At 35.3% G+C, this 19,114-nt stretch overlaps 1 protein-coding gene across 1 annotated transcript in view; it reads right to left on the reverse strand.

Moving 5' to 3' along the window:
- The window catches only part of si:ch211-1e14.1 (UPF0606 protein KIAA1549), an 89,843-nt gene that overhangs the window by 42,673 nt on the left and 28,056 nt on the right, over window positions 1–19,114 (reverse strand). The window contains 6 exon segments of the mRNA XM_056478321.1: window positions 891–1,083; window positions 3,858–3,988; window positions 6,304–6,472; window positions 8,370–8,458; window positions 8,669–10,396; window positions 10,399–10,830. Of these exon segments, the coding sequence (XP_056334296.1) occupies window positions 891–1,083; window positions 3,858–3,988; window positions 6,304–6,472; window positions 8,370–8,458; window positions 8,669–10,396; window positions 10,399–10,830 (2,742 nt within the window).

The following is a 19,114-nucleotide window of genomic DNA, read 5'->3' on the forward strand; positions in this document are numbered from 1 at the left end:
TTTTAAAACTTGCAGGGTTTTTTTTCTCGTCTTTTTCTTTTTTAAATAGAGCAACTCTGCAATTAACCACACTGTATAATCTTAATTTACCTTAAATAAGCACATAAAAATACAATTAATAAATGATAATGTTATCTTCAAAGAACTTTCTGACCCCAAAGCTCTGCATGTCATATACAGTATACAGATTAATGAAAGTTTAAAAAATGCGTTTGCTACTTTTGTACTTTTTGTCATATTAAAAAGTAAAATCACAGTCCACTCTAATCCCTTTTTTACTTTTCTCCGATGTCTTCAAAATAATTATCATTTCCATTGCAAAAATGTAAGGCTCTGCCATTTTCCTTTCTGTCAGTTCCTACATTCTCTTCACTGTGTGCAGGATTCAATGTGACTATGTTGATCAGCAATTTATTTTTTAAAAGTGAATTAACTAAACTAAAAAGTAACTCATTCATTTATTCATTTTCTTTTCGGCTTAGTCCCTTTATTAATCTGGGGTCGCCACAGCGGAATGAACCGCCAACTTATCCAGCATTTGTTTTACGCAGCGGATGCTCTTCCAGCTGCAACCCATCACTGGGAATAAAAAGTAACTCGCATTACATTTTCCAAAAAGTACCTCAAATATTATTTAAAAGTATTAAAATATTATTTTTTAAAAGTAATGCAGTACTTTACATATTACTTAGAAAAGTAATATTATTACGTAACTCAAGTTACTTGTAATGTGTTACCACCAACACTGGGCTAGAATACCAGTAGATGGGTCGATGCTGATGGCCTACTGTGTGCCCACAGTTTAATCGACATACAGCATAACCACTTGTAATGTCAGCTGTTTTAGGTGTATTTATATGTTGTCCATCAAAATAAGAATGCATACTCACGTTCTGCGATCTGCCGTACAGGGTAGCCCAGGTAATAGCTGAACTCAACCACGCTGAGCTGGCGGAGCAGAGCGCTGACCTCTGTCCCGGGCACATACCCGCGCATATCATGCACAGCAAAGGTGATCTCCACTGGAAACTTCTGCTGTTGTGCCTTCACGTCCACATCTTGATTCATTGTGATGTTTAAAATCTACAAAACAATTCAGTCTTTAAGGGTCTGCTTAAAGCAACCCAGGCTCATTCTAAAAACGTACTGTTATATACATTTCAGGAGAGTGCCAAGTACGTCCCAGGAGCTACGTTTTTCTACCAGAGGCCACTGTGTATGCCTTTTCAGATCTGAAATGTCTCTCGCAAGTGCCATTCACATCTGCTGTACTCACGTAAAACCACTAGAGGCCGCTGTCGACTGTCTGAATGACTGACTGACTGATCAACTGACCCACCCTCTTCCTTTCCTAAACCCAACCAATAGTGTTTTCAAAAGCACCAATTAACCAGCGCCCACCCACTTCCCTAAACCCAACAATTTTTTTAAAAGGCAGTACAGAAAAAGACCCGCCTTCTGGAACCGTTGTTTGCCAGACCCAAATTCCATCGTTCATTGTATTTTTGATTTTAGTAGCACACATATTAGATTAGATAATTGATTAATGAAAACCTGGATATGTTTAGCTTTTATTAAGAAATCAATCTTCATTACTCCTTGTGACGTTATCACCTTCGCTGCCAATCAGGAAGGAAGCCCAAAGTTTAAAGGGATGCGAGCGGGGAGGCTCGTTCTCTTGCATTGGTCTTGCTTGGCTTTTTGCTCTGTGTGTGTGTTTTGGCTTGTGTTGTTATGTTGATGTGACTTTAGGAGTTTGATTTTGTTCTTGTTTCAGTTTTGGTGCACTGTTACTATTTTGTATGTACTAATTTCATGATCCCTGATCATTGGTTTTCCAATTCCCCTGAGATTTGAGGAGGTTAGGTGTCACCAGACATACAACTCACAACACACAGAAAACTTCACTGTCTAAATCAGAGGTGCCCAAACTTTTTCATTTAAAGAGCTAAAAAACAAATATCATTGAGAGCCGTGGGTCGAAGTTAAATATACCAAACTATATTACATTAAAGTTGCCATGGGTAATTTGTTAATTTATTAGAAAACATTACTTTAAATCATTATAACTAATGCAGTATAACATTTAAAATGACAACTTAATAATAAAAACATAAACAATCACATTTATAACACAGTGGAGTTCAATGTTAAATACACCAGTCAAGCAGAATCTGCCTTTGCCTCGATTTTTCCACTGTCTATCAGGTGACAGTATGTACATTTAAACTAAATCTGATTAATTTACACCATTTAATTGAAACATTTAATTTCAGTTAGCTTTTAACAATAAAACAAACAAACAAACAAAAATTACATTAGATTTGAAATGAAAATCTCTAAACCATGCCCATCACTCTTCCTCTTTTCTCAGGTAAGCTGGCGGGCCAAATCAAAGGTTACCATGGGCCAACTTTGGCCCTATAGTTTGGGCATCTCTGGTCTAAACACACCCGTTCAGAAGTAAGCACCACTCACTGTAAGTTTTCTACGTATATTTTTGTTAGAAGTGTAGTTTAGATATGGCATGCAAATGCTGAATATGTTTTGCTGGTTTATTTTCTATTAAGTAGTTTAGAGGGTAATTTTCACCTAGTTTAGGGTTTTTGTTATGAAGCTTTCTTTTATTTTGCGCTTCTTGACATCCTCTTTTCCCGCAAATAACATCCATTAATTGATTTATTTTCTTTTGTGAGATTCCAACTTGTATATAATATTTTTGCTGTTTGACCTCTTTTAATTTTTGTAAATAAATTCACTTATTTTTGCATTATTTGGTTGTCGTTGAGTCATATCAAAAGTCGTAACACAAGTGTCTAATGTAAAATGTGTTAATCAATTAAATAAATGAATACTAAAATACATTTTTAAATAATGAGATCCTATACTGTAGATATTAGAACAGGGGTAGGGAACCTATGGCTCGGGAGCCACATGTGGATCTTTGATCAAAGATATGTGGCTCTCCAGCTGTCTCACTTCAACAAAAAACTTAAACTGTGACTAAAAATCAGTTTCCTATTGAAAATACAATTAAAATGACCTTTTTATTGTATATTTTTACAGCAAAATGGATAAGGATAAGAATAAAAGGACGTTTCAACCGATGCACGTGTGCAGCGCTGTAAATTAACTTGAAACGCAACACCAACTTACATTTATATGGTAACCTTGCGCATGTAAATTCAAACAACATTCATGTGTGTGATGGCGAAAAGAAAAAAAAAATTCTATAAATGAACCTTTCTTAATACATGGATTTACTCAACATGTGATGCTTCATATATATCCTCAATGGCTCTTTAAAAAAATTAATTTGCCAAAAAATTGGTTCCCGACCCCTGTATTAGAACAACAAAACTATTATTTACAAAATAACACAGCAATCTTAACGTAAACTCACACACACTCAGCTCAAATCTCTTCATTCACACTCGCTGATCTCCTCAAAAAGCTTGAACACTTTCTGAACGTTGGTGAATGAAATGAATAAGACCCATTAGTTTAGTTTCCTTGACAACGGCTGAATTGAGCAGTCCTGCTCTTTCCTTACCCAATCAGAGCGCACAGTTCCAGATGACGTCACCCCTCTGCACTGAAGGCAATAAAGCCTTGAATTCACATCACACAACACAATTTAAAACCATCTTCCTACCATCAAAACACTGTATAAAACAGGGAACTGGTTCACATTTGGCTTATTTACATTAAACAGCACTTGTGTGTAATGCTAAAGAAGTCATTTAAGCAAATGACAATGAAACAAGAACTAATTAAGAGGATTTGAAGGGGTTCAGTGTCAGGTTATCAGTGTTTGAGCTTTTAATACCATAAGCTGGATAAAGAAGTCAACTTACATTCACAGTGAAGTTTGTGGACTCCTCTGAGTTCCGCCGCACTTCAGCTAATGCAGCGATTAGACCTTTCTCTGCCTGCTCACTGAAGGTACACATACGCACATCCACATGGCTTGGCACAAACTGAAGCACTGCAGACACACAAAACACATGCATACAGACAAATGTCTTTATTTAATATACTGTGTATACTTATATACTAATAAACATGCACAATATTGATATCATGGGCACTTTAAAATACAGTAAATTATAATTATTTATTATTTAAACTTTTAGAGTGGATTTTAGGAATATTCAGATTGTATTTAAAGGTGTAAACGGTGGCAAATGTTTGGAGACTCAAATGTTTAGCTTAATAGTTTAAACATGAATATTCACATGCTAATCTGTCCTACGAAATACTGAAATATGGATTAAACAGTATCGGATTAAATATATTTATAGGGCTGTTGTAGGTTTACACAGTGTAATACGGCTCTAACAGTAAACAGTAGTTCATAGGGCTGCATGATTAATCGTTAAAAGTTTGTGATCTCGATTTGACCACCCACATGATCTTAATCGAGCATTTCTAAAGATGACCTTAATAACCCTACTTGGAAAGAATTCATACATCTGCATAAAACATAATAAACAATTTGCAAGCATAGATGAATCCAGTAGAACAAAGATTAAAAAAAAAAGTTGTGTGTTTTGTGGTTTTCTGTGAAGTCTAACAAGTATTTAAGAACATAAATTCAACTTTAATCCAAATGTAAAACAACATTGTATTGTCTTCCTTGTTTAAATAATTAAATATAATAATTTTTTTGTTAAATCTATAAACTTTAGAATTTCTTGGTTGAAATTCGTTTGGTGTCGCCACTGGCTTGCTTGGTTTGGGACTTGGGATGCTGCGCATCGATGAATTTGCTCGTCAGTTTTTGGAATTTCAGAAGTGAAATTTAACACTGAACTAAACTAAACTGAACTTCAACTCTGTAACCTGAACAGACACAGTTTCAATTTACTAGAACTTCTATGTTAAGCTGCTTTGGCACAATCTACATTGTAAAAGAGCTATAGAAATAAACATGAATTGAATATGATAGAAACAGTTCTTAAAAACACATCCAAACGAAAATCTTTTACACTATTCGGGTTAAACTTTGCAATGACTCAAATCACATTCTGAAATGTGGTTTCTGGTCATTATAATCAACATTGTAGATCCTGCAGTGTGGCTATTGCAGATTCGCACATTGCGATATTGATGCTGAAGCGATATATTGTGCAGCCCTAGATACAACCAAATGTATTTAAGTACATGTTGTTGCATTGTTTTCTATTCGGCTGCTTAGCAACATGGTCAGACTCCAAAAGGCATTGAAAGAGTTACTGTATTAACTTACATTCTGCCTTCATGTTCTACGTCGCATAATGACTTATTCGTGAGTGTGAACCAGAGTTCTTCACCACAAAAAGCTTATTAAAGGTTCACCACTCCAAGTCTATACAAAATTTAACTAGCATTAGGTCAACATTTGATAATCTTCATATCTTTTTTACCTTATGTTTGAGAAAGAACATTAATAATACCATATTAAAATAATACCGTTTTTAGCATACACTATGGAGATAATATCGTATTGTGAGTTCAGTATTGATATACATAATGAATTCTGATGCTATTTCTTGCATATTAAATTATTTTTCATTACATTTCTTAAAATTTGATTGCAGAAGAGTATCATGTCTTATTTTATTGCCAATTTTTTTCAAATAAAATTGTGAATTGTGATTTTTATTCGAAGCAAAAATAAAATTGTGATTGTCATTTTTTTTTCCAGAATCGCGAAGCCCTATTAGTTCATTTATCTAAACTCAAAATGAAAACTACAAATGTTTTTGTTAGTCTTAGTCTATATTAACTTTTTATTTAGTCAAATAGCGCATTAAAATCGTAGTCGTAAATCTGATTACAAGTTGTTTTAATGTTTTATTAAAATGAGTTAATAACTAATAATATTCAGTGTGCATTTTAACTAATATTATTATAGTAACTGAACTAAATAAATCTGTAACTAAATAAATCTGTCTTTTTCTCATTGATGATTTTAATCTATTAACTAACTTTACTAATGATATTAATTGTAAACTGTTACCTGTTGTACTTTATAATCCTTTTACTTTTCTTATAATTATATATTTAGGGTTTTTTCATCTTTATTTGATAGTACAGTAGAGAGGGAGATAGGAATAAATACAATGAATCATTTATTTACTCTGAACTTGTGTATTTTTCACTATTATACCTAATAAAGTAATCTTTTTTGCAGCTTAGGTCAATATCCTGATTATACTGTGAAGCAATGAATCACAACAAGAAAGTTTAATACTTACATGCATATAGTCAAAATCAACATGGTTGATATTGTGCAACTAAATATAAACTGCAGTGTACCTGTGTGTACATGGTACTGCCGGTCTGGTTCTGGAATGATAGGAGACACGCTAATAAATGAGCTGATGGTCCGAGCAGAGTTTTTCAAGGCATTAATGACTGATACGGCCGTGTAAACCGCTGTTCCAGACACAGCACGAAACACAAAGTCTGGAGGAGCTTTCACTACCTAGAAAACACAAAAAGCTTATTGTAAACACATGATGTGAAGGAAATATACAGTACATCTTATTTGCAACAGTCATTTCAAATCTTTTTGAGACACGTTGGAAAATATCTCATGAATTTAGCTGTTCAGTGAGCTTTAAAAAGCAAGGCTGATTCTGTATTGTGTTCAGACGCAGAGAATGTGTTTCCATTGAGCTTAATTAGGTGTTGTTTGTTCGCGATGAGGGCCCAAGAGATAAAACAGGAAGGGAGGACTTGATCTGTATGTTCACTGGATTAACAAACATGCTTAAAGTTTCTGTGACTCAAAACAAGAGAAAGTAGAATTAAATAAACATTGTTATGCTTTACTCAATACTAAACACAAACTTTAATGCTAATTCTTTATAGATTCCTCAGCCTGAATAGTAGAAACTACTTTTCTTGATAGTTTAAATAGAAATTTCTATGAGAAAATGCTGGAAAGTACTTTGGATAAAAAACAAGTATGGAAATTTGATTCATGTTCTTTAAATAAAGACCACAATGAATGATAAGTTAAAATGTAAATAAACGTAACTTGCATATGAAAGAATTGTATGTGTAAATGTCCTGCAATATTGTTTCCAGTGTTTTAGATGAGGTAGAGATGCTTAAAATCAACAATAATAGCTTTTTAACCTTAAATAGCTGTATTTATATACAGTATTGATATTCTGTACAACATAAAGTACTTATATAGTCTGTCTTAGGTTATGTGTATAGCTAACTATTTATAGTATATGAATAGTTAGATTACCGTTCTTGTATGTTCACTATTTATAAATTTAAAAATTGCTCTTATGATCAGTGTCATGTTCAGATTTATGCTTATGTTAATTTAGCACCAAGAAGCATATCAACTATCATATTAAGCAGACAGTCACCCAAGGTTAATTGCCTTTTTTATATGCAGTTAGTTTTAATTAGTTTTTAGAGATAGATTTACTAGTTTTTATTAGTTTCTATATTTTAAAATTGCTTAGTATTAGTTTAGTTTTTATTAGTTTCAGTATTTGTTTTAGTTTTTTTTCTAAATAAGGATTTTCTGATTTAAAAATAAACTTAAGTTTTTTTACCAGACCCTCTCATTTAAGCCCTCGGTTTACCCGCTCTACAGTTGTTCAAGTCACAGCAGGCTGTCATGTACTGTTTGTGCTCGGTTCATCATCTGCTGAATCACGCATGTGCAGTATTATCTGTTCATCGCTCAAATCTGATCTCAGTGTACTGTTCTAATAATTGAATAGACAGTATATATTAGTTTATTTCAGGTCAGAGGGGGGTATAAGGCATATTAAAAGAAGTAAGTAGTTTGTGGATAAGAGTGCTTACTGGAGACGCGAATCGTTTCAAATGATTCAGTTTGGTTTGGTGAATTAGTTCAACCGGTTCACTTAGAAGATCCTGTTAAAAAGATTAATTTGCAATCGTGATAAATAATACAGAAATAAAACCCATTATTGGGCACAATTGTGTTAAAAGTAATACTTTTAAGTGTCTGTATTTAATGCTGTCACCGTGCTGCTGTCATGCCCACTCGTTGTTTTTGTTGTGGGAGCAACAGCGAGGATGACTGGAGGACAACCAAGATTATGTATTAAATACATCTACAAAGACGAAAATGAAGGACGTTTTTGCAAGTTTTAGTTGGTTTCAGTTAGTTTTGTATGTACACAATACAGTTTCAGTTAGTTCTATTTTTTTTTTTTAAACTCTCGTTTTTATTTTTATTTTAGTTAACGAAAAATGATCTAAAATTTTAGTTTTTGTTTTTTCGTTGACTTTAATAACCTACTAATAATCTACTAATACTCAATTGGACCATCAAAATAAAGTGTTACCAATAATAATAATAATAGATCTATTTTGCACATTACCTGTAGCTCTACTGATCGGTTGTACTCTGCTTTGAGAATGTCTCTGACTTTGCCTTTAGCATATCCGACTGTGGAACCTGGAGGAAACCCTATAATACAGCAAACATGAGGCTTAATGTTATTCTTAAAGCCTTAAATATAAAATACCAACAAAATAAAGCAAGCATGGTTACTAATCCAATTATTTCTAAAGATAGATCAATGTCTTATGGATTAAACTGCACACTGATTCTTGAAAATTTACAAGAACACCTTGCTGGTGCAAATTACTATAAAGCAAATTGATTTGTATATCTTACCAACTTTAGTTAAGTAGGTGTCAGGTTTCGTGATGCTGCAAAGATACTTCCGGGCAGTGGTTGTTGGAGGGGTTGTGCTTAGAATGGTAACTGTGGTGTTGTTGTCGGCGCTTGTGATGGTGAAAGGCGTTTCAGTGGTGTCATTACGTAATACTGTAGAGAATGTGGTTGTAAGGCTATCGAACGGTGTGGTGTTATCAGTAGCCATGGTGTCAGATGCCGTTCCAGACATGAATCCTTCGTCTGCCATTTCTGTTGCAGGAGAGGTGGAGGTGATGTTGAAGGTTGAGTTATCTGGGTATTCAGAAACACTGATAGAGGTGGTTGCTAAAACACTGGGAAGTACACTACTAGGTAATACAGTCTCTGTTGGGAGTGAAGTGATAATCCATTGGCTGTCATTAACTGAAGATACACTGTCTGGCTCTGTGGTCGCCAAAGGTGGCGTAGTCTCCAGTAAGGAAGTGTTGTTTGTTATAAATGGTGTGGTAGGCCAAACAGTGGTTAAGTATTTATTTCCTAATGAAGTTGAAAGATCTACCGAGTGTGTCAATGTGAATGAAGGCTCCAAGTATGACACTGTTATATTCGTTACACTTGGTTTAACTTCAGAAGGATCCAGGATAGTGGTGTTAAAAGGCTCAAATCCAGAGGTATCTGCTGAGGATTCCTCAGGCCAGGAGCTGTTACCTTCTGCAGGCTGTAGATCGTCATCAAACAGAGCTGTTAGCATGTAACTTGGGTCAACGGTGTAGGTTCTAGTGCTGACAATATGTGTGGTGCCAACTGGAAAGAAAGAGAAAACACTAGAGGTCGTCTGATTGGCAGCATGCTCTGGCAAGCTATCATTGTCCTTGGTCAACTGGATGGTGTAGTACTCTAAACTGTTCATGTCTGGTAAAAGGACATCGGTGGGCTGGACTGTAACAGTGCCTGGCCAATCAGATGCCAACTCTGAGCTCTCGTTCACAGATTGGTTCTGATTCAAGACATCTGAAGTTGTTGGAAGAACAGGTAATGAATGGACTCTTGTTGGTTGGATGGCTGAAAGTGATGGAGAAATGGAGGGGCCAGGATCAGATGTCAAAACACTAGTGAATACTGGAGGTGATGACGTAGTAAAGGGCACAACTGTCGTAGACTCTGAATGGACTCTAGTTAGTTGGTTGGTTGAAATAGACGGAGAAATGCTGTTGCCAAGATCTGATGTCAAAACACTGCTGAAAACCTGAGGTCTTGACGTGATTGTAAAGGGCACAATGGTTGTAAAGCTTTGAAAGGTTGTTGTGTGAATAGTTGAATCAATGGTGGCTTCAATCGAGGTTGAAGTACTGTTAAAACTAGAACTGCCAACAACTTTAATGGAGAAGGGACTTCTAACACTCGTAGAGGTGGTATACAAACGTTTACTGGAAAATGACATCACGATTCTTGAGGGGAATGTAGTGTCGTAGGTTTCAGAGTTTGAGTCTTCAAAGTCATATGCATCAGAGGGGAGGCTGGTAACTAGTGAATAGTCATTGCCTTCAGATCCCATAAAGGACATAGTTTCCAAGTAATCTCCAGAACCATAGTCCACATCCATTGTATTGGTTGGGAAAAAGTCTTCAGGTGGACCCATAGTTGGCTCGACAGATGCTGAAGTCATTTGATGGTGTACAAAAACCACATGACTTGGCTCCAACTGTTGATACTGTGCTTGGATGTTTGGGTCATGACTAGGTTGTAATGAAGGTCCTGGATTTTGCTAGACGGTTCCAATATGTCTCCAATAGGAACTTTAGTGTCATTAATTTCTCCCATCGCATACTGCATTTGAGGGGAAGGAACTGGAGGCTCAGCAACAGGAGAATATTGTCCAAGTGAAGGCAAGTGAGAAGAAACAGATGAATCTGTAGCTGATGAGATTCGAGGATCTGGGCTGATAGCGGACCAAGATAAATGCACATCATGAGAGGTAGGCACTGGATAATTTAGCTGTCGAGGATGTCTGATGGAACCCCTATGGGTAGATCCAGTGTTAACATTGTGATTGTGATTCTCTGTGGCTTTGGATGGATCTAAACTATTTGAGAGAGAAGATCCAGACAAGGCAGTGGATGCATTATGCAGCACTTCTGTTGAAAACACATTTGGCATGGTTGGAGTGTCCAAAGGCCGCACTGAGGAAGACAAAAACACAATAAAATTACATTTTAATAAACAAAAATTAACCAAAACAGAAACAAAAACTAAAGATACATCAGTATGGAAATTATGGCCGATAAAGTTAAGCAATAACTCTTTATATTTGGAGGTTGATATATAGGCTTATAAATATAAATATGAAAAAAACAAAACAAAAATTCTGCATGAAAAAACAAAACAAAAACAAATGTCAACCATATACAGAGAACAACTATTAAAACCTTAACTTCTAAAAGCTCTGAAGTGATCTCAGAAATGTATTAACCAACCATTCATTTCTATGACCGATTTTCTTTTATGTGAATAATAAATAATTTATCAGCTTAAACATTTTGATATCAAACAGATGATGATGATATTAAAAATAGCATTTATTGGCCTATATTGATATGGCCACTGATATATCGTGCATCCCTAAAGAACAGCTCATTACACATAGCAAAAACAAAGACTTCAGCCTTATTCACACTACGAGCGACTCACAGCGACTTTGTTTACGTTCAGCAGCACGTAAAACGCTCACTGTTCAATTCAAGTTTATTTCTATGGCGCTTTTACAATGTAGATTGTGTCAAAGTCACTTAACACAGAAGGTCTAGTAAAATCCAGATTTCAGAGATGATGTTCAGTTTTGTTCAGTTCAGTGTGGTTTGAATTTCACTGCTGAAAGTTTAAACACTGAAGAGCAAATCCAGCGGATCTAGCGGTTCAATCTAGCGGTTTCAATCACCACCCAGAGCGACGGGCAGCTACAAAGTTGATGCTAGTGTGAATGAGGCATTAGGTGTAGCTCAGGATAATGGGTGATCAGAATTTAGCTGAACACAACTGTGTTACCACTGTTATCCCAAAATACAGATTTTTTTTTTTATGTAAACATCTATATTCAGTATTTAATATGCAGCAAAGAGTTTTTAACCCCTGTGATTCAAAAGTAAAGCCATTGGAAATAAGATTAATTTTGATGACTGATAAAATGCAACACTGACCTACAAAACAAAGACGAAATTGAAATCTATCCCACAGACATTTCATATATATATACACACATGTATTATGACATGATATTTTCGTTCCTTTTGCATTTTAAGATATAAAGACACATTTGAGTTAAACAGAAGACACTGTTGGACATTATTTCACACAGTTACATCAAACAGTTTGAGTGCTGAAGACTTTCATCATGCCATTGTGCCCATATGCTTCAAGGCTTTTTCACTTGCAGAAGTCACATTGCCATGATTAACCAAGTCACAATCTTGTACATGTGCGACTGGTTTGGAATGTGCCAAGGGTACGAAACAGGAGAGTATTTAAATAATTAAGCATGCCACTTTCAAGGAGGATTCCTGAAAGCAGTATCGGCCTGTCTGGTTCATATTCCGCTACACGTTTTATAAACTTTCCATTTGCATAGCTTTTTTATGGTGGGTGCAGAGGTTGGGCGTAAATGTTTGGCTTGGTATTCAGAAGCAGCTGCACAGTAATGAAATGATCCATTCTGAGGCAAAGGATGGAAAGCAAAGGTGAGGAGCTTCTTAATGAAGCATGAGTGAGCAAAACAGTCTTAAGCACTGTTTGGATGTGTCTAGTTTTTCCTTGGGAGAATAATTTGACAAAGGTCAAAATAAATGAGGATAAAACTACAACCGACAGCTGCCATTGGGTTACCCGCTGGCATGTGTGGAATATGGATTTAGCCCAAGATACTCACTCACTGTGTTGTGAGGACAATTAACTGCAAATGTATGATAAAAAAGTAATAATAAAAAATATAAGTAGCGTTTTGACAGTACACAGATGATTATTTCCAATAATTTTAAAGATTGTGTATTTGCACTACAATAAACATACACACTGGAACTCAAATCTGGTATTTTCTCTGGCTGGGCAACACGATATCATGTTTTATATCATTCAGTATCGATAATTATTGAATATTTTTTAACAACCCATTTAGGAATATTATGATTTTGTTTATTTAACCACTTTATTTGAATTTACCAGCATTACTAAAATATACAATAAAATTTATAATAAAAAATAAACATAGGTGTTTAAGAGACTCTTAAACTTTATAAATAAAAAGCTACAAAGTGTGTGCAATGGTAAAGAGTAAATGCTGAACAATCAAAGTAAACTTTAAGGTGTGAATAATATTGATACAGTAAACCTTAAACTCTGCAAACAAAACAAATTATGAAAATCAAATCTGAGCTTTCAAGTAAAGAAACTAACCATTATTATTCCAATACATACTGCAACATTACAAATTGTGACATTATCCCCCATGGAAAAACATCTTTCAGATGGGGTGCTAGTAGCTGGGATGCACAAGAAAAGAAAGCAAAAAGCCACTCTTTACATCCTTTTTTTTTTTAAACAATCTCCTCACTGTTGCTATACGGCACTCATTTTTATGTGATGTAAAGTGGCGATGACGCAACTCGCAAACCCACACATGAAAAGCGTGAGCATGTGGATTCCTTCACCATTTTAAATGTGCTTTACGCTCTCCTGTCGTCTTTCTGCAACTAAGCGACCATCAACCATTTTCTCAGAGGATGACAAACAGACAAACTATTGCTGCAGCTCTGATACAAGTTTATTTAGAAAATGAAAATGCACTGCAGTGTTTTGGTGCTCTGTGTTTGTCCAAGGTAATTAGTCTGCCGTTATTACTGAAATGTGTATATTCCATAGTTTGAAGCAGATTGGCTAGTTCTACTTACATGAATCGAGGTGCGCTTGCGGCATTCTGAAAAGTTCAGATGTTTTTCCACTATGTGCGCCTGCAAAATGTGTGCATGTCACAGGTGCGCTGCTTGCAGAATATGTGTGTGTCACTCCCTATTCCCGCAAGTCACCCGCCTCCTTTGGAAATAACAAACTTACACCCTGAGCTTATTGCCATTGCTTTCAAATTGCATGCTCAGCAGACACATTTGAATAAAACTTTAGCTCTTCATAACGAAACGTCATACCAAACTTTTTTAGCATTGCTGACAACGGTGTTTGGTCAATAAATAGTGTTACCGATTTTAATCGCAAATGTTGTATGCAAAATGCTGGCAAACTTTTAAAACAGTATAATATCATAACCCAGATGGTAATATGACATATTGAAATATTCTGCAAGGTGGCATTGGCCAGTGTGTAAAACTAGGTCACTCCATATCCTCAAATGACCCCAAACCAACCATATAAATGAGATGAATCAAATATGTTTTTTCTCAGAAACACAATGAACTGTAATTTGCTGATTTCAAAACTTTTAATGATTTAGATTGAAAACAACAGATCAGTTAATAGTTCACCCAAAACTACATTTCTGTCTCCATTTAAATCAACCTCAGTTGAATGAAACTTGTTTGACTTTCTTTTTCCTCTTGAACACAAATTTCCTAAAGATTTGTTCTTGTTCTTGTTGAAAATTTCTTGTTTTCCAAAGTATTTACAAAGTATTTACTATGGACATCAACAGAAAAACAAAAAGATACTCTCATATATTTTCATAATGGTTTGGAACCACTTAAGAATGAGTAAATTTTCATTTTTGGGTGAACAATTCCTTTAAGTTGAATAGATAAAACACAGGACATACTCCACTTTAGCATAAAAAGGTTACCTCTCTAACTTTTGAATGCATCATTCATGCTACATGCTTTTCCAATTATATTTAAAAGCTAAAGCAAACTCATCCAGTCATCTCCAACAATTCACATTTAATGCAACTGAGGGCTCAAAGAAATTACATGTGTAGACATCATAATGAAACTCGAATTATGATTCACAAATTACGCAATAATCATTCAGCACCATCTCAGATTCAAAGCTAACCCAGATGGATTTGTGACTCGGTGATAACTAACATCACTCAGCCTTCTGAAGGATCACCCCAGACACATGGACTTCAAACACACTCTTTAACCAACAATTCTATCTTTAGACTTTTGATCTGCCTAAAAAAAAAGAGAGACAGATATAAGAACACGCCTTTATATAAAACTCTGGCTCTGTTATCAAAAGAAACAGCATTACAGAACGTTCCATAGTGTCAGCCAAGTCCACTGACCACTTTAAAGACATTGAAAGGCAAAAAAAAAAATCTGTGACAACAGCAAATAAGAAACAGCTTTTTGGCATAATTTTTTATGTGATTGACTTCTTATCAAATATAAATCACACAATAGCAGCACACAAAAAGCATCTTACGCTACATTAATCAGGTCAATATGGCCAGCGTTTGCTCAGGTTCAATAGTTCTTTGATAGTGTATGAGTCGGTGTTACTCACTGCTGTGCTCAGGGCCAAGTGTTTGAAGGCCCTATAAAGCAGACGGCGGCGTAAAACAGATGATCAACTAAATAACAGAGAAAGCCCGAAGCAGGAGATAGAAAAACAGTTGTTAGACCTTAACAATGACAGCAAGAACAGGTAAAAGTCTTGGGTAAAGTCTTAGGGTGTGTTCATAGCTTGGTTCACTTGTATTATATTGGTGTGCTTAGTGTTCAGTGATTTTTTTAAACCAGACTTATAGAATTTTTTATTTTTTTTTTTTTGTGAAATACGTTGTACTACAGTGGAAATAGAAGTGTTTTCTGTATTATACAGTATCAACCCGTACCACTCAGTGTTAATGAGCCATAATAGAGCACCGGAGTTTGTTTTAATCAAACCAAACCTGTGAACAAACCCTTAAAATTATATTTGTTTATTTTAACAATGCATAAATTAAAGTTAGCATTTGCTTTATACAATTTTGTCTTGCCTTTACACAACTTGTAATGACCCTTGTTACGACAAGGATCGGATTCAAAGTTTTTATTAAGAGTAGTCAGGCAGGCAAGGTTCAATACAGGAGCAATCGCTAGCACACTGAATCCAAAAAGTAATCGGTATAACAGGTAGGGATGGCTGATGCCAAACTGACGTTTCAGTGTCAAGATCCCAAAGCGCAAGTATTTCGAAACACCCAGGTCTTGTGGCTAAAGCAAATCGAAACCCCAGGTCATGTGACTAAAGTGACTCAAAGCATTGGAAATTTCAGAAGTGGTTTTAAGACCTGGCGAATCTGTTTGATTGACAGGGTTGAAACAATTTCTATATCAAAGGCCAGTGGACCGTGCATGTGCACAGAGTAACTGTGCTACAAATTTCCTGAATTAGAATCCCGACTACTCAGAAATTGTGACTCGATGTATTTTAATTTAATGCAAGTCAATTTTATGACCAAAACAAGACATATTTATTCACAAAGTGCTTATTTGGTTTCAGACCAATGTTAAAACAAAGGACGTTACAAGAACAGAGTATTTAAAAACGTATGTCTATAACTACATCACCCTAGATTCGAACCCATTATCTCTGCAGGCTAGTCAGGAACACTCACCACTTCATTAAAATCACTTGAAACTCAACTCTACAATGTGGGGTTTAATACCTCAATTTGCTGAACTGTTTCTTTGCTGAAGCTGTTCTAGAGCAATACATAAAAAATGACCACCAGGTGTCACTGTAGAGATGAGTTTTGAAAAGTTTCGCAGCTTCGACACATTTTGTTCAACGGTTTCAGTGTTTCATAAAGCCTCGCTCTGCCCACCACTAATCACAGGCGAAAAGCCAAAACAAACATAAACAGTACAACAAACTAGAGTCAAAAACAACTAGACTTTACAGGAAGTCACTTTGCACACTATAGGAAAACAAGCCAGTATGTGTGTGTTAGGGATGTGTATATAGCCCATGTAATCAGTCATGATCAGCTTCATCTGTGTGTGTAATCAAGAGGTGAACTGAAACAGGTGTGTGACTGCAGGGCAAGATAGGATATGTAGTTTGGGTGAATGACGGAGTGTTCTCCAGCGATCCGCGATGGCTACATCACTGGTGATCACCACAGAACTACAGTTTAAAGTATTTAATACTGACCTTTTCTAACATTATAGAGCATTATATCATTTATAAGCAAAAAATTACGGAAAAAACATAATACAAATACTTCTGTTTGGCCATCCTGTTCTCTCTATTCTTCTTTATCAGCAAGTGGTTTCCCAAATCTTACTCAGCCTAGCTTATTTCTTTTATGTACTCTTTCCCCCCACACCCAAGTATAGATTTGTGTGTTTCACTGACAGTTCAAAATGCTTACACGCTGGCAACATATTTGCTGCATTCATAAAACAACAACAAACAAACAAAAAAAGAATGAATGAATGAACAAATTCATGCATACTTGATTGAAAATATATACATCATGTTCACAAGGGATTTATTTTTATTATTAGTCTTTTTTTTCTCACCCATGATATACTTCCTCTCAATTTAGGATGAAAGAATTTTCAAAAAGTGCAATTTTCTACGTAAAAAATTAATTAGAACTTAATGTTAAAGATTAAAAAAAGAAGTATTCCTCACCAGTTGTATTTAAAAAGTTGAACAGCTACAAACAACTACGAGAAAGGTTCACAATCACAGGTTGCCTTTTGTTAACAATGTTTTACTATATAATTTGGGATGCATTATTTATTATATAGTAGGCAAATTTAGTATCTTGCTGTGAAAAATCACACTCACATGAAACTTTAACATTTAAAGACGTTGCTGATATACAGCTCAAAACTACAAGCCTAATGTTACATTTCTTTTGACATTTCAGCTGCATGATTGATGAAGCTCTAAAACTCACAGGATCCTTCAAAATCCAAAGCTTGATATTTGAATCTCTTTGAGAAAATCTTAAGTCATTAATTAGTTTTACTGTGATAAAAAGTGGTTTAAATGACACACAGATGATTGCTAAAACTATCGTAACCAAGCCTCAACTGCAGATCCACCATATCTCAGGTCACTGAGCAAGACCAAAGCAAACAAACAGGACAGAAGAGGCACAGATTACAGCCTGACCTCTGAACTCATCTGATAAGAGCTTGGACATTTAGATTTCTATTCCCTCGGGGGCCCTTCAATACAACATTACAGCCACAACCACCCGTGTTTTTCTGTGCTAGGCCAATCAAAATGGCTTGCTGACCCAGTTTTTAAAACACTACAACTGCAAGTTGTGTCACACATCTATGAATGACAAGCCAAAAGAACTATTTTCCAACAAAAAACAAGTCTTTTGTTTACAAGTCTGTTTTGTACATCTATAATAAATTCCTAGTTTGGTAGATGGTATGTTATTTTGAAAGAGCGACAGTTGACATTTATAGCTCCAGGAGTACTTTAAAGATCCAGTCTTTGTCAGAGATGTTGTGCCACCAGTGATAATATTATATTGTAGTTCTAATATTGTATATTAAAACAATATGAAAACAATCTGACAAATTTTTTGACTGTCATGCTTTCTTAAAAACTTTCTAGCATTACCCATTCTTGAAGTTAAAGGTGCTGTAAGTTTTTGACTCTTCTTAAGCATAAAAATACCACAATATGTTTGCAGATATTTAGGAAACATGCTAAGTGAAAATACTTGTTTATCTAAAAAACAATGCTGAAGTCAGATATTCTGCTTTGAAAACATGTTTTCCGTGCCGGAACGCTGTCTTTGTTTTGGTTATTTAAACTACCCATTGCCAGTTTAGCCACTTATATTTCAGCAGGTTGCCTTGGTGGAAAACCTTGTAATTCCTTCATTCATTTATTCATTCAGAAGGCTCTGAAAGTATGCATCCGTGACCGAAATGCGACCTTCAGTGGACAGTAGCAGACTCCGAAATGAGATGCAGATTCAGAGTTCCACATGAGATTTTTAATTAGCAAATAATATAAATATTACGAATGTAAACATTAGGTGAGCAGGTTCTATTGTAACCCCATCTCACAACAACATGCTTTGAGATAAGCAATTTAGCTGTTTACACCAGATGAAACTCAACAGAAATTTAAATACAGCCATTCAGAAGCACAGAATAGTGCAAATGGTGAGGTTTATAATCTATTTAATACATATTAAACCTCTTTAGCGTATTAAATGTAGATGCTGAATCACTGATATGTGTTGGTTTGCACTGAGTCACAGTTCAAAAGTCCAATTTCAACCGGTTTATTTTATTTTCATGATCTGAGATGAACTGCTGATGTTTTTTTTAATAGTATGACAATAAATTTCATGTAAAATGGCCTTCAAACTCACATTGTTAGTATTTAACACTGAATAAAGCACATGAGGTGTACCTGAGGTGATCATTGTCAGTTTATCCTGATGTTCAGCTGCAAGAAACCGAAGCCGTTTCTAAAATATCAATTTCAGGTGTT

This window comes from Danio aesculapii, chromosome 18 (assembly GCF_903798145.1).
Source record: "Danio aesculapii chromosome 18, fDanAes4.1, whole genome shotgun sequence".
Classification (NCBI taxonomy): domain Eukaryota; kingdom Metazoa; phylum Chordata; class Actinopteri; order Cypriniformes; family Danionidae; genus Danio; species Danio aesculapii.